Source organism: Rhincodon typus, chromosome 10 (genome assembly GCF_021869965.1).
Source record: "Rhincodon typus isolate 14 chromosome 10, sRhiTyp1.1, whole genome shotgun sequence".
Classification (NCBI taxonomy): Eukaryota; Metazoa; Chordata; class Chondrichthyes; order Orectolobiformes; family Rhincodontidae; genus Rhincodon; species Rhincodon typus.
In genome coordinates, this window is record NC_063341.1 from 57,342,950 (window position 1) to 57,365,125 (window position 22,176).

Genomic DNA, 22,176 nt, shown 5'->3' on the forward strand with positions numbered 1-22,176 from the left:
TGTTTGTGTAAGTGAGTGTGTGTGTATGTGTGCGTGTGTAAGAATGTATAGTGTGGTGGGGTCACTTGAAGTCTGACATGAGCCCAAGATCCTGGTTAAGGCCATCCTCATGGGTACCAAACTTGGCTGTCACCCTCTGCTCGGTGACTCGACGTTGTTGTGTATCCCGAAGTCTGCTGTGGGGGACGTTTATCTGGCCTAAAATGTCACCTCTTCTTTACACTGATAACCATGATGTGGAGGTGCCAGTGTTGGACCGGGGTGGACAAGGTCAGAAATCACACGACACCAGGTTATAGTCCAACAGGTTTATTTGAAAACACAGCTTTTGGAACCTCAGTCCTTCTTCAGTTGTTACCTGAAACTTGAAAGATTGAGGCTCCGAAAGCTTGTGCTTTCAAATAAACCTACTGGATTATAACCTGGTGTTGTGAGATTTCTGACCTTACACTGATAAAACCTTTAGTTCTCTAAGGACAGTGACTTCAAAGCAATTTGGAGATTTACATATACATATTAATCAATTAAAACCTTCTAACTGATTAAAGATTTAACGGCATCTTAGGTTTGTTTAGTTCCTCCTTGGTGGTGTGACCCTTTGATCTTTTACTTATAAGTTCTGTGTCTGATTCTACCTCTCTCACCAACACCCGAAAAGGGAGTAAGACTCCAATAGCTTGTGTTTTCAAATAAATCTGTTGGACTACAACCTGGTGTCATGTGATTTCTGACTTTCTTCACTAACATGGGTCCTGCTAATGCGTACTAATTCACAACTTAGGTGAAGATGAAATGTGTGGTGAATGAAAATTCTATTTTGTGGGTCAGAAGCACAATTAGTGTGAGGATAATTGAAACCCTTTGAATCACATCTCTGCAATTCTGCCCCTGTATGATTGTGTTGTAAATAATAGCACTCAATGAGCTTGGCAACATTTTTAATTCCAAAGATAGATTAACTATTAATAGGAGACTTCACTGCCACCTCTGACTGTTGTATAGTAAATGTAGGTCTCAGCAAACTGCATGATCATCCATAGTTGTTTTTGAATATTATATATTTTTCATGCAAAACTGGGTAAATCAGTTAGCGATGAAAAAAAGTAAATTGGTTGAATACACATGGTCGTGAATCAATTTATTGAATAGTCTAATAAAATCTGTATGCTGCCAAAATTTTAATCTTTCATGCTGTTCACCTTCAGCCAGAAAGCAATTTTTGCATCAAGGTCAATGAATGTACTACTACTGACTTCCTTTCGTATAGCAACTATAATAAAGTCACCAGAATTCTTAAAATTCGTTAAAGGTCTTACACATTTCTTCTCTATTTATCTCTGTTACATTCATCTTTGACATCCCTCTGATTACTTCAGAGAAAGCCCATGCCCAGATCTGCACACGTTTATTACTCACATATTCCTGGGTGTCCTCAGACTCCCACTGAACGATGGGTTTGGGGAAAATAAAGACAATTAGAAAGAGGGATTAGAGGAAAGGCAATCTGGACTGGATTAGTAAGGATACATGCTAACTATGAACAGAGAAAATAACAAGAAACATATTTTAAAATAGCAACTTTCAGACTACATTGCACAGCAATTAGTATAGTTTATTATTTATTTGCACAAACTAGAAGGTTCAGCCATCTGCATTCACAGCAGTAGTCTTTGGGATTTGCTCACATTAATACCTGCTGCTTACACTTAGTTTAACCGTAACCTTTTATAGGACACAGCATTTGGCTGCCATGTAACAAATTATTTCATGCCTCACGTTTCAGGTCATTAATACCAATTCAAAGACATGTAACAGATGAAAAAATCTGAAAGTTTTACACACAAACAGGCACACACACACACACATGCACGCACGCACGCACGATATAATGTTAAATCTCTCCACCAACCCATATCTAGAAGAGCATGCAATCACTATGTCACAGCCACCTCCAATTTATTTTCTGCTAATTTAAACATTTCTTTTAATGATATGCACTTGTTATGCATATATTATCTATTATTATTCATATAATTTCATGACATAAAATGACTGTGTTCTTGAAATTGCAACATATAGATCTAAATACAGGAGTCATTAACCAAATAATCGTCTCATGTACAATGGAATTTTAGTCAATAAGAGTAAAATGCTCAGTTTTGCATAATATGCAATAAGATTTTGACTCAGTGTGTGAATCAATGATTGCTGCAGGGCATCAAATTTAGATGGACCTAAACTAAAGCTTTGCACCAGGATGAATCGTATGAGGTGCACTGACAAATATGAGACAGGTTATCCAGTGATCACAGTGATGTTCAACATCCATTTCCTGGTTTTCTTAGCAATAAAAAGGCAAATTTAACATATGGTGCACGAGGATTAAGTAATCAACTGCAGAAAGTAATTTAGATATGTGGTTCGTGAAGAAACAGTAGTAGTGGTGAATGGGGACTTTTGAGCTTGGATAGAAGGATACAGCAAGGCCACAGAGAGGCTGATATCAAAACTATTTAATTCTCGTTACACGTAAACAGAAATGTTCAAAATATTAAGGAGTTTTGATAGGGGGAAAGATAGAAACTGTTTTCTTTGACAAATGGGTTGGCAGCCTTCACAAATTATCCAAGCCTGGGTCTATTGCCTGCATCAGGGAATTGAGCAAGAAGGAAGATTCTACAAAGCAGGGCAATGTGCCAGGAGAGTGAGGAGGAGCATGGTATCCAGCAGGAGGCCATGACCATGCAGCATTTCTCCTACCTCAACGTCAGTGAAGACAAATTCAACTTTCCAATGAGGATGGTGCTGAGTTATGTCAGCAGCTTCAAGCCACGTCATAAGTAGCACCGCCCAATACTTTGACGATCATGGCCATTCAGCTGTCAGAGGCTAATTTAGACTGCAATAAGCAATATTAGCAACATCTAGAGATGAATATCAAGGAGGTCAGAAAGTCTCTAGACAGCAAGAGAAACACATTTTTCTCTATCAGTGGGAAAGGAGATAAAAAAAGACAGCATTGCCCGCATGATATGCTTCAAGGTTCCAACTGCTTATATGCACATTGTAAGGCATGTTCCCATGGGAATGTTGCATTATTGAATGATTAAAAGGAATTCCAAAGTTTTTGAGAAGATTTGTAGCTCGGGTGTGGATGAGGTTGTAGACATGCTCATCTAGCCAGTGTGTTTGATCGCAGACATTTTGTCACCTGCCAGGTAACATCATCACTGTGCCTCCGGAGAAGCATTGGTGTTCTGTCCCAATGGTTATTTATATGCTTCGGTTTGCTGAGATGGTTGGCATTACTTCAGGTTCTGTTTTACAGTCATTTGTATATGGGGTCCAGTTCAACGTGTTTGTTGATAGAGTTCCGTTTGGAATGCCAGGCCTCCGGGAATTCCCTGACATGCCTCTGTTTGGCTTGTGCTATTATGGATGTGTTGTCCCAGTCAAATTTGTGTCCTTCTTTGTCTGTGTGTACTGAGACCAGTGAGAATTGGTCGTGTCTCTTGGTGACAAAACCAGCAGTGATGCCAACCACCCCAGCAAATCAAGGCATATAAATAACAAGCGGGACGGAACACCAACACTTCACCGGAGGCACACTGACAATGTTACCTAGCAGGGTGACAAAATGTCTGCAATCAAACACACTGGCTCAGCAAGCAAGTCTACAACTTAAAAGGAATTCCATTTAATCAATGTTCAATCACTGTCATCTATACAACTGTGTTATCCAGAGGTTGGTATTGGGGCCACAGTTCTTTTTGATTATATATTAATGTAGAGCATAATTTCAGAGTTTGCAGGTGAAAAGAAACTGAAATGTAGTGAACAAGTGGATAGAAAGGGACTTTACGAGGATACAAGACTGGTAAAGTGGGAATATTTAGTTAGGACAATATTCATTATTCATTATCAATATTCACCATTCATAACTCCTCAGATACTAGCAGGACCTGAATAAGATCCAGATTTGGGATGAAAAGTGATAAGTAACATTCTTGTCAGGTGATGACCATTTCTAACATTTCAGACCATCATCCCTGACATTGAAAGGCGTTACCATCACTAAATCTCCAACTATCATCATCTTGGGGGTTATCATTGACCAGAAACTCATTTGGACTAGCCATATATGTACTGTGGCTACAAGAGAAGGTTAGAAGTTAGGAATCATTCAGCAAGTAACTCACCTCCTGACACTTCAAAACTGCCCACCATCTACTAGGTACATGTCAAGAGGGTGATAGAATGCTCCCCACTTTCCTGCATAAACACAGCTCCAAAACACTCAAGATGTTTGACACTATACAGGGTAAAGCAAACTGCTTGATTGGCGCCATCTCCACAATCATTCACTCTCTCCACCTCCAATGCTTAGTAGCAGCATTGTCTACCATCCACAAGATACACTACAGAAATTCTCCAAGGTTCTTTAGACAGCACCTTTCAAAGCCATGAACACTACTATCGAGAAGGACATGGGCAGAGATTGCATGGGAACACAACCAGCTGCAAGTTCCCTTCCAAGTCTCACACCATCCTGACTTAGAAATATAAAGCTCTTCCTTCAGTGTTGTTGGGTCAAAATCCTGGAACTCCCTTCCTACAATGAAATGGATGAGGGCAGAGAGAACAATGTGGCATGTTTGAAATACAATTTTTGGAGGACAAAGTGAAATAATTAGAAGTCATAATGTGAATGATAATCAATAAACTGAAAGTTTTGTGCCGGATCAATTTAAATAAATACTTGTGCTGTGTCATTACAGATACAACTGATTTAGTCATTATTAGAATAGCTCATCATATCAAACTCAAACTCAACAAATCAATATACACTAAAGCATACTGCAATAAAAATATTGATATATTTTTAGAAGAATACATGTCAGACTTGTTTTTTTATTTGTTATTTGATACTTCATAAATGTAGCTCCTAATAAAGGGCAATTTCTTTCTTCTTCCTTCACAATTAGTAATTTTTGATAACTCAAATATGAACAACTAATTATGCTTACCTGCTCTTCTGCTAACATTACATCTTTAATTATTGGCTGTCCTTGTGGTTCCCCTTTATCCAAACGCACATAGGTAACCTGGTATCCCCGGATCTGTCCATGTTGCTTGCTTGATATCGGGGGTTTCCATGTTACTTTGATTGTTGTTGAGTTCACTGACTCTGCTTCCACTTTCCGTGGCGGTGCACTGGGCACTATGACAAAATGTACAGTCGTTACTATAAAATATTTCTTTAGGTTGATTAAGTGATTGTAAAATTTTACATACTTTATATTTCTTCCACCATGCACCGTAAAGACCTAGCAGACTTGTGGTCTGTACTATCCTACTTTCAACAAGGACAGCAATTTCTTTTGAAAAACATTACACACATGTGCATCCCATCCCAAAAAATCAAAAACATCTTGAAAAACTACTACTTTGGAATTAAGGCAAAGTTTCTCAATTTCAGACAAAGCTGAAAACCATTCAAAAGATTAGTAAATGCTCTAAAAATAACACAACTCTAATTCTAATTCACCAGTTGCCAATTTTCTTCAACCTGTAGGGCCACTGCCTTTTATTCTATTTGTTCTCTTCCTCCCATTCTAATAACTGGGAATGACTCCAAAGTAGGGATTTTTAAAAATTCATTCATGGGATGTGGGCTTGCATTTGTTACCAATCTCTATTTGCCTTTGTGCAGATGGTGGTGAGCTGTGACTAGGGGTGGACAATAAATGCTGGCCCACATTCTATGAATGAGTAAAAATAAATCCCTACTCTGGAGTTATTTCAGACAGAGAACTATTTAACAATAAAAAGTAACATCACAAATCAACTGATGAAACTAGCATCATCAAGATGAATATTGTAAAACTATGTCCCATTTTTCAGGTTACCTAACCAAGAAATATGATAAGCAGACTTAGCAAAGGAAAAGAAACACGATTTTTATCTTAATACAGTATTACATTTAAGGCAATATCGTCCATATACATGCATTTAATGCAGCTTCTGTAGTATTTTCCATCCATGGTCTGAACAGTTTGTTAGCACACAATTTAACAAATGAGCCCATCATTGCTGAATTTAATGTTGCCCTCACTTTACATTCACAAAAACTCTCTTTCGGCTGATATCACTGGATAATGATGAAGTGGCTAATTTTCACTTTTATAGCCTGGCGACATCCACCATTGTGAAGTAATTTTGCACAATTACAAAGAATGAATATAATGATGCATTTACTAGATAGCAACTATAAAATATTTTACAGAGTTTTGTAACTAAAATCTCTCTTTCTTCACGGCATATATCTTTGAACTTCGATATGCTGCAATTAAAACAGCTGGGAGTTAACATTAATTGTTATGCTTCTAACTTCTCAGAAAGATCATTGCCCTTCACATATTTTATGTTTAACACAAAATTACCATGTTTTGCTGTGTTCAGAGATTGTGCAAATTAACAGTTGAATATCAGCTTTCAGATGGACAGCTACTGAGCAGTCAATGTTGTTTAACAAACCAGGTGCGCAAGAATCTTATTACACAGCTTCAGCAAAAATGTCTGCTTTGCATCGGTGTTGAATTAAAATATCCATCTATCACCCACTTGACAAATCTTCTAACTAATTAGTAATTATTATACATGCAGACACCACTTTAAAAATTACTCTCACCTTTGAGTCTGAAAATGCCCACAAATTTAGCTCAAAATGCCAATTTTGCTCCCAAAATTGTACATGCTCAAGAGGGAAAGAAGAAAGGTGTTTTTATATATAAAGGCATCGAACTTTTTTCTTTAAGGAGAGTTATGAGCTTTTTCCATGATGACTAATTGCTATGCTTAACAATTGGAATTTTAATTTCATCAATGAAACTTGCTATGTGACATTGCTTTTGGCATTCTCTGCTTATCATTGACAGTTACGATACAGACTCAATTTGATAGTGAATAATTTGTTAAAAAATTACCATATAGCCAGATAAATTTAATAAGTTCACCACTGACTTATCAAGTGTAATTAGAGACTGTCAAGAAATGCTGGTCTTGCAAACAACAATCATCCGATAAAAGAATAAAAACTCAAAAGTTGGAACAATTGAGAAACAGGATTTCTCTTTCTATGTAGTATGTAAGCACTCGTGGATTCTAAATGCACGATTAGCATAAATCAGTTTTCAATGTAGTACCAACTTCCAACATAGAGTATAATTTTTTCCCTACATGTACAAAGCCGTGTTTGAAATATTACATCTTTCAGTAAGTACTAAACCACCTAATGCAAAATCAGAACAGAAGGGGCTGGGGGATTGATATTCAATAATAGGGTTAATCTCGAACATAGTCTTAAAAGAATGACAATACTGAATATTGGGGTTTATTAATTCGTTAAATCAATAGTAAGGCACAGTAGAAGCTTAAAAAAGTAATTCAAGCAAATAAAAATTTCAAATGCTACCGGAAGCATAAAAGAGAAGGAACATAATTACTGTGTAAAGCAATTGATGATGCATATACATGGTGGTGAAACCAAGATTAATAAAGTACAGGAGGTTAAGAAACCAGACACAAGATTTAGAATAGAAAATTAGGTAAGAAGATTCCAGAAAAGTAGAGCTCACTGAAATCTATATCTATCATAGGTGAAGTGATAGAAGATATTCCTGGAAAGGGTATAAAATAGCAATTAGACGAACTGACAAAAGAAGAAAATGTGGATTTATGGAAGGGAGCTTTCCATTGCAATTATACCAAAATTCTTCAATGATGGACCCATTGACAAGAGAAATTTTACAGATAGATTTCAGTAAGATATCTGATATCATGGAATAATTAATTACTCCAAAATGTAGAAAGTACAGTATAAAGTTTGGAAATTAAATATATCAGACAAAAGAATGGTTATGATTGTCAAGATGCCACAAGAATCAGGGTTGGATTAATTATTGATAAAAGGGTGTGAAATGAGTTGGCATAAGAGTGAACAAACAGCTAGCAACAAACTGGGGGCAAGTGATTAAGCAATATGGGAACACATAAACTAAATTCAAAGAAATTTAAATTGAGTCATAACAGCACAGAAGGAGGCTATTTAGTAAATTCATGCTAGCTCTCTACTGAGCAAACTAGGCAGTCTCATTCCCCCACTCTATCCCACAAACCTTGAATGTTTATTTCCTTCAAATATCTATCCAATTTCATTCGGAAATCAAATCATTGTCTGTCTCCATTTGGACCACCCTTGTAAGCAGTGAATTCCACGTGATGACTGCTTGCTGTGTAGAAGTTCTTTCTCACTTCCGTATCTCTCTATGTCTAGCCCAAAACTTTAAACTTGTACCTTATTCCTTGTATCATCAGCTAATAGGCACAGCTTTTCTTTCTCATGAAGTCATCTTTAACCACATCTTCCAGATTTTCCCTCAACTTACTTTGCTCCAAGGAGAACAAGTCTAGCACCTTCAATTTATCCTTGTAATTAAAATTCCCTTATTCCTGAAACCGTTTTGGTAAGTCCCCCCCAGTACCCTCTCAAGCACCTTATACGGTTCATAACTTCCCTCTATTGCACTCAACACCTTCACTTCTGAGGTCCAAGATTCCATACGAATGGCTTACTGTTGTGTCAATATGTCATGCATGTTCAAAGTTTTATATACATTAACCTGTAGGTTTGAGCTATTTTTCAATAACCAATCATTTTGGTTAAGCAAGTCACAAATTAAATTATATATTTTTTTAACTATGCTCACAGTTTCTCTAAGGAAGAAAGCCATATGATTCAGGTGAAAAGCAAGGTTTGCGTTTATAGTTACTTTTATAGCCCAAGCAAATAATAACTTAGATTAACACACGTGAGACTGCTTCGAGGTAAAAGGCTTTTACTCAGAGTACAGTTTTGTAAATTAAAGCATATAATAAGCTTATAGATATAACTGTGAATGTATATATATATTCTACTCTGGAATTAGACTTTGTAGTGAATTTTGTAGTTGTCTCAACCTTTTTAGAAGTTTTCACTGAGACATTTGGGATGATAGTTAATCACTAAGAGGTGACATTACATTCTCTGGACAAATAAATAAATAGGCTTACTGGTGCCACTTTGATAAATAAATAGGCTTACTGGTGCCACTTTATCTTGGAAAAGATCTATGAAGTTGGTATATTATAAGCAACAAGCTATTACAAAGGAACAATCATACACAGTGATCAGCATGTCAAAAACTGAACCAGGACTTAGTAGGAAGTGATATCACTAAGAGGAACATTGTTTTTAAAGAAACCAATCAGGAATGATGTTTTGGATTTTATTTCTCCCACCCAAGACTGGCCATGATCTCTTCATTTACTGACAAGCCTATTAGTTTAGGATGTCTCTGATGATACGCAGAGTGTAGTAGTTAGCAGTGGTTAATAAGTAGTCATTCTTCATGACTCGTTGGACAAGAAAGGAAGACCGAAGATAGAAGGACAACTTCAGTCAACAGAACAGAACAAGAAACCAGCGTTACTGGTATTTCCAAATGGATCGACTGAGAAACGACTGCTTTTATTAAGTGTCATTTCTTTTCCACTTGTTAGGATAAACTTAATAAATTCCATAAAAATTGTAAACCTGGGAAAACATATTTGTACCTGGAATGGGTCTTGTAACTAATAGGACCAGTAAACCTTTAGATTGCTTCTCTCAAACTCAATCTATAATTGTAATTGACTTAGGTATTACAGTTAAATTTTACTGTAAAATCTTTCTAACCAGTAGGCCACATATCACTTTTTAAACCGTACCATTAAATCTGTTTTGTTTCTTCCTATCTCTTCCACCAAAATGTATTACTGCACACTTCTGTGTATTACATTTCAACTGCCACTGATCTGCCCATTCTGTTAGTCTAACTGTGTGATGCTGTAATTGACTGGTCTCTTTCTCTTCCATTCCCTTTCCTCTTAGTTTCTGTGGACGGACTTTATGGACTGACCATGGCTATGAGCAACCTAACCAGATAATCCCATAGCACAAGTGCCAGACTTCTGACTGGGGGTTGTACGTCTCCGTTACCACATGAGCCTACCCACAGAATGGCTGCTGTGGAGCCACAGCTCTTGACTGATAAGTGCCACCATGGACTTCAGTGAAGGCTACTTCACTAAGACTTTCAGACATAACTGCTTGCTTGCTGCACATGCAGTGTTTTTACTAAGGAAGCTGTTATCACATAGAGCAGGTGTGACACTGTCGTAACACACTGACATTAAGCATGATGTATGCTGCCTTAACTGAGGACTGCTAAACAGTCAGGCAAGCTGTCTAGTTGTGCCAGTGCATTAAATGGCACAGCAAGGCAAAGCATGGACAATGTGAACATGAAGACAGACATTACGTGAGCACGCATTCAGTCCTTAAGATCCAAATCTTAGCTGCATGCCTGCTGGGGTCACAAGGTGTCTCTGCAGTAGCCTTTCAGTGCTCTTTGCTGGTGCACGCTGGAATGCAAGTCTATGCTGTGCTGGTTGAGGGGTTGGCAAATACAACATGCCAGTGTACATTGATGGGGAGTGCACGTAGCTGGTATCCTGGATCATCCCCTGAGAAGCTTGGATATAGAGCCATACAGCATGGAAACAAACCCTTCAGTCCAACCTGTCCATGCTGATCATAATCCCAAACTAAACTAGTCCCACCTGACTTGCTTGGCCTATATCCCTCCAAACTTTTCTTATTTGTGTACTTATCCAAATGTTTTTAAACATTGTAACTGTACCCTACTCCATCATTCCATGCACAAACCACTCACTCTCTGTGTAAAAAAGATCCCCTCATGTCTTTTTTAAAAAGCTTTTACCTCTCACCTTAAAAATATGCCCCCTAGTCTTGAAATTCCCCACCCTAGGGAAAAGACACCTGCCATTTCCCTTGTCTATACCCCTCATGATTTTAAAAACCTCTATTATATCACCCTTCAATCTCCTACACTCCAGTGAAAAAAATCCAAGCCTATCCAGCCTCTCCCTATAACTCAAATCTTACATTCCCAACAACATTCTGGTAAATCTTTTCTGAACCCTCTCCAGCTTGATAATATCCTTCCAAATCTGTTAGGGAAAGCAGTAAGCTAAATTCACTGGCTTCGATTGCCGTGTCGAGTGTTCCAGACATCTAGTTTGTTTGATGCATTTGTTAAGAATAGAAACCTGAACAAGAATGAGGGGACTTGGGCCATTAATAAGGTACTTAACAAGCGAGAACTGGCAACTCACTGCTGCCTGATAAGAAATTTGCTCTGTCACTTGTCAAAAGCATAACAAGTGAAGTGAGATCCTCCTAAGGTTGAGATTAACAACTGGACTTCTCATCCAAATGTGCAACAAATCTCACAATAGCCCATGTCATTCAAGACTGTATAAGATTCTGCACTTAGTCTCCAAGCCACATGAACAGTCTTGAAGTTTCTACATAGTGCAGGACTTACAAGTCTTCAGCAGCCCGTTGATGATCTGAAACAAAACCCGATATCTTCTGATAGATATAGTTAGTAATTTATTTAATCTATAAATTTTTATGTCTCTAGAGCTCAGCTCTCAGCTGTTCCCAGATCCTGCTTCCTCACTCAGGGCACTGCTTCTTTATGTTTTAAAATACCAGAGGTGAACCTATTCCTCAGTCTCAAAATTCCAAGTTTAATACTCATTAGAGGTTTCTTCCATAGAACTAAACTCCACGCATTTGCAAAAGCCTCCTATAGTTATACTATGAAAAATTCTGAAGACCTGAAACAGCCACTTCTGACGGCAACTGGCAACTACATCAATCTCATAACTTAAGTAAGTTTTAAAAAGACATAACTCCTTAAAATTCTTTCAATCACCACATTTTTTTTCTCTAGGACCAAATAATAAGACTTAACTCAAATTTCAAAGTCATTTTTCTGGCCTACAACCCATCTGTAACCTAACAGTTCCACTGATTACATCTCAGTGAACTGATGGTTTTTCAACTCTATGTTCCTGTGGATTCTCGGCAGAAAGTCACTTCTTATTGATAAAAGTCAATTTCTCCACTGCTATCGGCCCATATAGTGAACATAACATGGGGACAGTTTTCTACACATGTTTATTCTGGTACTTGTACTTCTACTGTGCTCTCGATTTTATGTTCATCTGCCAGAAAGTTTTCAATCTAAATTGAGCTATCTTTGATCTGTTTCTGCAGAATCTCATCTTGCTGTGAGGATTCTGCTCCAGTGCTGCAAACATCTTTGTTGTACTGCTTTCTGCCTGCTTCCTATTATATCTGACTTCACCTGGTTCCTCACTGATGGTGTGCAGTTCTAATCACCAAAACCACTGTTTACTCTGCTGAGCTCCTGTGTTATGCAATGATGGGTCGTAGACAATACTCAACACTTGCTTGAATCTCAAATCTTTAACGGAAATACTTTCACCAGAATACAAACTAATACTCTCACTTCAAACAATTCCTGGATTCACTCACGTTCACTGATTGTATGCATCAGTGCTCTAAGTCGATTCTATCCAAAAATTATCTTTGTCACAGCATAGGATCCTAAATTTAACTTCTGACTCACTCTTATTGCCTTATCCTTATTCTTTATTTATAACCAGGTATATCTAGCTTGCAGATTGCAACCTGCAGATTAGTTGGTTTAATTTCCATGGTTGGAAATGTCTCAAATCAATAGTTTGCAACAAAATTAATAGCTTTGAGTGATGATACAATCCTGTTTTCTAACGTTTCTCCACCTAGTTACACTTTCTACTACATGGCCTTCCAAATTATCTTAGTAGCATCTTGCCAAGATATTCATTCTGCTTTCTGCATTCACCCTCTGGATCAAAAGACTTCGCATTATGGTGATTTCTATCTATATCTCAAATCACCCTTAACTTTGTTTCCTTGATTTTACAGACTCCCTATTGTCCATGTGAATTGGTCTACTCATTTTTTAATCACAAACAATGGCATTATTCTTCATTTCCTTATATTCTCCACCAATAAATTCCTCTTTTAGTTTACTTCTCCAGGAATAAGTCTCCCAAAAGTTGCTTACAATGGCATTTGAAACCTCAAGTCTTTTATTTGAGATTAGGGTTTAGGAGCAGGAATGAACTATTCACCCTTTCAACATTCAATAAGATTGTGACTGATCTGGTTGTAGTCTCAATTTCACCTTCCTGTCAGCCCCCTATAATCCTTGACTACGGTCTTCTATTGGTAGCTGTAGAAGTTTTGTGGCCAAAGTGCTCAATTCATTTCCTTTTTTTTTGTCTTTGCTCTCTTACTTTCACCCATTCTGATCACTCCCCTTTGTATGATCTCAGTCTTTGCTAACTTATGTCTGTGGGAGGTAGGTTTCAACACTTAAGGCACATGACTGACTTAGCCACACTTAAAACATTGCTGGGCATGCTCTCTTCTGTAAAAGCTGCTCACTACTCCAGCATCTTTCTGTAATGTAAAGATAACCCTGGCTTCTTTTCACCACTATCGACCATTTTCTAAAATCCCCATTCCTCATTCCATTCCACACCACCAACAAAAAGAATGGAGAACTTATTAACATTTTTCTCAATAAAATCCAGAACAATATGCAATATCAGAAGGTTGAAGCGTCTCAACTTGGTTATTCTGGAGAACAGAAAGCCAAGAGGTCTTATTATTCAGACATTCAAAATAATTGAGTGATAAAATGAACACTAATAATAAATGTTAGTAATAATGACAAACTTTAAAACAAAGGGCCATGTTCTAAAGCTTAATAAAGAAATGGTGCAGAAATGTTTAGCTGCTTGGTGTACAAAGTGATGATCATCTGGAATGTACTAGCTAAGGAGGCAGACATTTAAAAAAAGAATTGGATAGCTATTGTGGCTGATTAGGGTGTATAAGTTTTCAGGAAGAGATAGAATGCAGAGACTTTTCAGCTGAATGTTCCTTAATAATCCGTAAGGTACAAGTATGATCAAACACTCTCCAATTGCCTGGACTGCCGCAGCTCAAACAACAGTCAAGAAGCTTTACATCATAGGACAAAGTAGCCAGCTTAATTGGCACTCCATCCATTACCTTCATTTTCACACCCTTCAGCATCGACATAGCAGTGTGTACTATATGCGTTGCAACGACTCTCTTAATTCCTTTAACAGGAGCTTCCAAACCTACAAACTCTAGGGCAGCAGACATGAGAGGACCATCACCTGCATGTTCCCCTCAAAGCCACTGTTGACTTGGAGCTATGTTGTCATTCTTTCACTATTCCCAGGCCAAAAACCTGGAATTCCCTTCCCAACAGCATTATATGTACCTACAACCCAAAGACTGCAGTGATTCAAAAAGGCATTTCACCGTCACTTTTTCAGGGAAATTGGGAAGGGCATTAAATGCTGATCCAGCCAGCAACGTACACATCCAATCAAAGTAGGTAGTGGTAAATATACATTCAACAGCTTTGTATACCACAATCTCAGAGTAATTGTGAATCAACGGTAGATTTTGCTTCGTATTCAGGTGTTCCAAATTCAATAGATCAAACACCAAGAAATAAGTTAGGGACAAAATCCCTGGTTCAATTATTAACATTGTCATTTTCAACTGAAAATGAATCAGCAACAGATGATGTGAATATTGATTTTTACATGATACTACTGATGAAATTATATTTCTCATTTTTGTAGATGAGATTAATTAATATTATATAAATATAATAATAAACATATTTGTGAAAATACAAAGGAATATATTCTAAATACAATTAGAAACATATTTTTTTAAATATCAATGAAAGGAACTGCAGTACCCCTTTGCTAATAGACTGATCACTAATTATCCAGAATTTTTTTTTTTTATTAAGACACCCGAAATTAAACATTTGTTGTGAACTGCAGGTGGTCTTATGTTTTTTGTTGCATGAAAAATATGGGAGAGCAAACTATGATCATATTGTTATGTACCAAATTCATTTATCTGTAACATATTTTATTGAACACTACAATTACAGTGAAACAATTTATGAAATTATAGCAGCCTTCAGATGTTTCGTAAAATGTTTGTCTTTGAGAAGATGGTGAAAGGGGTACCACAATATGAAACTACTTTAATTTGATTTCAAAATGACCTACCATCCTCATCAGTGCGGACACTCACAGGTGTGCTCTTCGGACCTGGCCCAACATTGGTGTGAGCCCTTACCCACACCTGATATTCAGTCCACTTCTCCAGGTCCTCGATTACTGAGCTGGTTGCATCTGCTTCAATGTTGTCCAAAACATGCTTTCCGTTGTCCTCACTATCCACCGCTTGATATATAATGGAGTATTTGGTAATGACGCCATTACGACTGTTTGCTGGTGGTGGATGCCAACTTACCCGAATGCTGGTGGAGCTGATAGAAAATCCATGGACATCCTGAGGTGGAGCGGAGGGGGCTAGTGGATAAATGAAGGGGTATGAAGGGTAATGAATGAAATAAGATGGCAAAAGACTAACCAGAAAATATGTACTAAAACAAAAAAAGCATGCTGACAGCAAAAAGAAATTCAAAATTTTAACTTGTGTTTTAAGGTTTAATCTTACTAAATGTTAACATTTGGTCATGCAGAAATACAGTAAAATAATTTTATGGCAGGATAAAGAATATAGAAATTAAATGTTGAACATTCATGCAATGTACCTACCTTAAATAGTATAGAATACATCATTAATTATTCTGCGCTTTATTCAGAGCTGAAGTGGTATGATTCAGTGCATATAATATGGACAATTTATGTTGCCTGTACATATATATTACAACTCATCCATTCTTGAACATGAGCTAATATTCTTTAATCAGCCCACACAGATTAAGTCTTCCAAAAATTAAGCCTAAATGTCAACCTAATCCTGTCCTTATCTGACTACAGCGGAGCACCAATTTTACTGTATCTCATTGAAATTGTATATACTACTAGAATGCAATTAATACTGTCTGTGTCAGTGCTTGGGAGGAGCCTGTGGACCAAGAAATTCATCAGGTCTCCACATGCATGATAACTATACCACCAGATCATAAAGTAATATTTCAGGATAATGTACTAAATGGATTTATTTTCAAGCACATGTGTAGATTCTTAATTATCACGAGGTAGCTGGTCCCCAAATTAGAAATGCCACCGTCTCATTGAATATGGCTAGATTTGAAGTATAATTTATAACTCAGCTTTAGGTGCCAGCAATCTGCCACTGCTCACTGCTTTCCATTGTCCTTGCAGGAATACCAATTTGATCTTTAAATTAAGAAATTTGTCTTGAAAAGTCAAGGCCTTTAGCAGAGGTTTTTGAAAAGATTGTGAAATGAGAGAAACTATATAATGAAGAATACTTGCTTAGATGGCGTAAAGTTAGTTTTGCATTGACTAAAAATCTGTAGGAGGACTGAGAGCCTGAAGGCGGCAAGAAGTTCATTTTTTTCATGAAAACTAATACGTGAAATTTGGTACCAAAACAATAGTTTCAATTTCATCACAGCAAGTTTGCAATGCAAGGTGCACAGAATCACTTTGAAGTCACGGAGATAAGAGAAAAATGTTTAAAGAAGCTGTGGCAAATAGATAATGGAAATCTAACAGAAAGAGAAAAATGTTGTAACCTCAGTGGATAAATCACAGTTTTCTAAAAGGTCGGTTTTGATTTCCAGCTTTTGTGGACCTATGGAGGCAGTAGTACAGCGCTTCCTACTAGGTGTAATTCTTGTCCCGGATTATCTATGGTGAGTAAGCTCAAGTCTTGGATAAATGCAACCTTTGTGTGTAGCAATACCTCATAAAAAGTAAACATGAACACTTGAAGAACCCTTCAGAAATAAATGGAATTTGAGATATTTCTTGGAGAACATAAGATGCCAATAAAGACATTTGAAGGATAATGGATAGAGTCTAAAGTAAAATACTGGGTGGGTCAAGTTGTAAAAATCTTGTAGGAATGCAAAAGAGAACAAAATATATTGATTCCAATAATTGCATTACAAGAAGAACGCAGGTTCTGGTTACTGGGGGAAAGCAATAATTGCAGTTTGATGACTAACTGAAGATGTTCTTAATTTAGAGAACCAATACAACAGTAGAAAAGAGATGCCTGGAGCAATCTTGAGTCACAGCATAAACCCTTAGAATCCATAAATGATATGTTAATAAAAATGATAGGGGAAAAGAAAATTTAAATACATCTCAACTACAAAAATCACGTGGCATCTCAAATCCTAATTTATAATAGAAAATGACATCCTAAATTTATCATTCTGATTAAGCAATCTATGTACTGGATTGTCATAATTCTCTCCAAATGCCTTCTAAGCCATGCTTAAGTGTTTTTTTTTACCCTTCTGAAATATTTATCTGTCCAAATTAAGGTTTAATGAAATAAAAATAAATTAGATGAGTCCTCTTTCCTCCAAAACAAGTGAAACTGGAGACAAAGGATAGGGGTCAAGGTCAAGATCTAGAGGCAGTGAAAAAGTGTGTGGAAGAGTTTGAATGGACGCTGAAATGATAATGGAGTAGAAGAGCCTGTCCTGTGAAGGTAGTGACAGAAGGGTATTGAAATTTATGACGCAGTGCATTGTGCTGGCTCACTCCTGGCAACAACAAGTGAACAATTAAATAAATATCTATGGGATGAAACATGTGTTGCGAGTGTGTTATTAAAATTTAGGCATGCAAAAGGAAGAAGGCTACAAACGTAAATGTACAAAATTATTTTCGTTAGACAACAAGAAACTCCACAGGAATAAATCTTGGGATGCTTCTACCCCAGACTCAACACCCCCACTTTGGCTACAAGGATTCAAATCCCACCAACACAGCTGGTGAAATTTAATTTCCATGAATAATTCTGGAATTAGTCTCAGTAGTGGTGACCATGAAACCATTGTCAGCTGTCGTAAAAATCCAGCTGGTTAACTAATGTCTGTCAGGGAAGAAAATCTGCTATCTTTACCTGGTCTAGCCTACACAATGAGCCGCAGTAATGTGGCTGATTCTTAACTGTACTCTGAAATGGCCCAAAAAGCCACTCAATTCAAGGGTCATTTGCGATGGGCTACAAACACTGGCGTTGCCAGCGACATCCATATGCATGAAAAAATTAAAGAAAAATACTCAGAACTGGAGACAGCATTCCCTTCCCGACCTACTTATGTACAGGTTGGGTTGGTCTCTGGCTGCTTGATATTGCACTGACCTAAACCAGTGAGCTGTAGTGGGTTTGCAACTCAATGGTTTGTATAAAGTTAGGTCTAATTCTTAAAATATACTGCTCATTTTACTGCCCAGCTGCCTTGCTATTTTCTTCAACTAATTATGAGTGTTTTCATGTCAGATGCACTACTACTATAAGATACTATTTAACAATTAAGTTGCAAATTTAACCTTCATAAAATTATACAGCTAATAGAATGACTTGTCACAGGTAACTGGAGAAAGGCAATCCTATAAAGTCCATATACATAAGCAATTACTGAAGGAAACCCAATGGCTAACATGGCTTGGTGTAATGTTAAGAGAACATTGTCCCAATTGTTGCCTATTGGATGTGTTTTAGTTTAAAAAATACAGACATTACACAATTACATACTCTTGAAAGTTACAAAATCAGATTTGTGATCAAAACTGTTGATATACACTTGGTTGCTAAGCTTTTTCAAACTATACTGATAAACCATTAATGAGTTATAACTAATAGTAACTGAATTTGTGAAGTGTGAAATATCATGGCGACAATTGTTAGCCAACATTCTTAACAATAATTTAACAAAAACATCTCCTCAAGACTGAATAGATAGGACATATATTGAAGCAATAATGAATGTTTGGCTCAGGAAAAGGACAGGACCAGGTAAAAATTAATAACTATGCCTGATGATAAGATGATCAGAAATGATAGCACAGGAAAGAAAGGAGAGCTATAAACTCCAAACAATCCAGGATTTCTGTCCAGTCTTTCCTCCTAAGATAACTCCTTTATTCCCGGAATCAGTTGAATGAATCTTTTCTGAACCTTCTAATGCAATGAACATATATTACCAACGTTGTTTAGTTTGAATTTTGCTTCATCTTATAACATTCTTACAGAGCAGAGGGAAGCCACTTGGCCTGTTACGCCTGTGCCATTCTCTGGAAGAAAAATTTAGCTTGTCATACTCCTCAAATCCTTTCTTGTCTGCCTACATATTGTCATATGCCAGAGCTTGAGAGATGTAAAGTGCAATGCTAATGGTGTGGGAGTGCTGAGCTGGGGCCGTTACAATCATTTTGTAAATTAAATTTCCATAAAAGCTACTTTTTCTACCTCTCACTAGCACTGCTCATCTCCAAAGCCATCACTGACAAGAAGGGCATGGGAGAAGCAGCAAGTGAGAGCATTTAATAAAATTATAGATCATACTAGGTAGATTTGGGCTATTTTGCATCATTGCAACCTGCACTCTCAAACCCCAGAGCTCTTGCAAAAGATTGGGAACTTGAAGAGATTCTGAGTGCAGTGGGGAGAATGGACAAGAAGGTGAATTGGGGAGGGACAGTGGCTGCAAGTCAGAGGGCCTGGTACAGGAAAAGGTCTGAAATATGAGGTCAGGGAGGGGCTACAAACAGAAGATGGGGATGGGCACAGGCTTCAAGTTGGAGGATCAGAATGGGTAACAGCCTCAAAGACAGTGGGTGAGGGATAAGGAGAAACCACAACACACAGGATTACAGCACAGGATTAGAGAGCTGAAGAGGCCTCTTTAAGATGGTACCAATTGGTCACATGCAATATTATGCTAAAAATATTCCTTCTGTGTTCAACTAGATTACATGCCCCATTAACTTACCGCAGTTAAAGCAAAACAACAGTAAACAGAGCAACATTAGACAGGGACTTACTGTCTCTGGAAAGCAACACCTAAATAACAGATGGGAAGGTTGTGCACATCAAAAAACAATAAAAGTAGTTGGCTTGGAATATATTACATTTATTGAACAATATTAGGTTTCAAATGTGTTTTAAAATGTCTTAAAATGTGTTCACTATACCACAGCACTGTAAATGTATCAAGCATCTATTTTTCTATTTTGATGTAGTATTTAACTGGATGCCTTCATTCAGATTTTCACTTGATTATTTTGATTAAATTAATAGGAACTGAAGATTTGTACAATGATTCCTTCAGGACTTAGGAGTGAACGTTTGTTAAATAAACAAATTGAGCAGCATTGTCAAATGTCAGTGGCTTACCAGTCTTTTCGTGGTGTTCCCTAAACTTGAAACTGGCACAAACCATGATAGAGATTCAAAAACTTACTGGATTGCATGGTTTTTGCAGAAATTTTTTGTGTGTATGCTCCTAAACCATGATCTGATCGTGCTGCCAAACGGAAGTAGTACATTTTATCTGGTTTCAGGCCTTCCACAATGTATGAAGATTTAGGGTCAAAGATCACTTGTTCCTGTAAATAATACAATGAAAACAGAATGAGTTTTAAAAACATTAATTGATCTATTGCCCCTAGTTGGGATTTTCTTTGATCCCTATGTTGCACATGCCAAAATACAATTCGAGTAATAGTCTAACAAATTCATACAACTAATTAGTGTGATGAGTGGATTAGTAGTAGTCAGATTATACTTTTGAAAAACAAGTTCTGTAGTTGGCTGGTTTAAATTATATGGCATCTAATTTAGTTTCTTAAATTTAGGAAAAACAGATTGTAAGTGCTAAATCTAATGGGAATAAAAGTTTCTATGTCAGTCTGTCCTCCATTTCCTCCTTTAAATGATTATTGACCTAGGGCTATGGTTAACCTCCCCTTTCATGGATTCATCCATGAGCTATTAATCACGAAGGTGGAAATCTGTCAAAGATTTTCTCAAAATTTAAGAGCATAACAATTGCATCTGCTTTGTTTAGGACACCATAATCATCTTTTTAAAAAAGTCTAGTTGACCACTCGTTACTCAATTTTGCAAAGAAAGAGGTGTTTCAATTCCTAACAGAGTAAATTGTTTAATCATTCAAAGGTTTCCCTACATGTGGTTAAACATCCTAATCTTCATACTGAAGATCATACTGATGAACTTTTTGAATGTAACATAGTAACTTTCACTGTTACGCAATCTTTTACATTTTCTTAAATGTTTGAGCTTGCGAAGCTTTTATTAAAACTACATTAAATTCCTCATCCACTCTCTTTCAGATGTTTATCAGGTTCAAACTCAAATCTCTGTTGAATTAGACTGTATAGCATTACTGGGGAAGACAGACTCCTGGATGAGAAAGACAAAAAACCATTGTTAAGATTCAAGTGTTTCAAATCCCAAGTTCAAAGATCCCTACTGGTCGTAGGGGCCAAGATTGGGCTCAGGTACGATTGTTCCTAAAACTTAATAGCCAAAAATTCACTGCTTAAGTTCACTAATGAAAACATGCCACTTGGCAGAATCATAGCCAGTTTATGAGCTCCTATAACAATTATACAGCAGCTATCTTGCAGCGAGAAGGAGCAAGGAGGGGTAAAGGACTGAGTATTTTCTGTAATTTAAGTAATGCGCATAAAAGGGAAACTGGGGCATTATGACGCCTATTTTCACTGGACTTTCATCTCTAAATTAAAATAAAATTGCATGGAGTATTAAAATATACAATACATTTTTACTTCTGTCACTTATTAACTCAGGAAGAGTTTTGTATGCTCTTTATAATTCATTACTCCATGAGTTTTGACTCCAACATACCTCTTTTCCATCAATGCCCTCAGAGTATATTAGTTCATATTTGGTAATTTTCTCTTGTTGACGTAACACCCAGGAGAGTGCAATGCTAGTATCAGACTCTGCTTCAGCTTGGAATTCGGCTGGTTGAGCTGGAACTGGGAGGGAATCCAGAGCAAACAACTGTTATGCTACAGGAAATAATCCAATAATTCAACCCTATTTAGTATAAACTCTAATAGGCCGAGTTAAAACCTCAGAACACAAATTTTATTCTTCTCAGATAATTTTCCTAGTAGCAATTCTGAAGTAGTCTGTTGGAACTGTACTGTTATAGCCTGTAGTACAAATTTCAAAGATGTGGCGTTCCATAGAAACATTTTATAAAAACCTTTGCTGGATTCCATGAGAAATGTGTC

General features: G+C 37.1%; 1 protein-coding gene across 1 annotated transcript in view; it reads right to left on the reverse strand.

The window, feature by feature from the left end:
* ptprfa (protein tyrosine phosphatase receptor type Fa) overlaps positions 1-22,176 on the reverse strand; it is a 490,838-nt gene that overhangs the window by 155,610 nt on the left and 313,052 nt on the right. The window contains exons 9-13 of the mRNA XM_048601537.1: positions 21,782-21,915; positions 20,352-20,496; positions 15,157-15,462; positions 5,028-5,221; positions 1,417-1,443 (exon numbers count right to left, since the gene is read on the reverse strand). Of these exons, the coding sequence (XP_048457494.1) occupies positions 1,417-1,443; positions 5,028-5,221; positions 15,157-15,462; positions 20,352-20,496; positions 21,782-21,915 (806 nt within the window). The remainder of the gene's footprint in view (positions 1-1,416; positions 1,444-5,027; positions 5,222-15,156; positions 15,463-20,351; positions 20,497-21,781; positions 21,916-22,176) is intronic.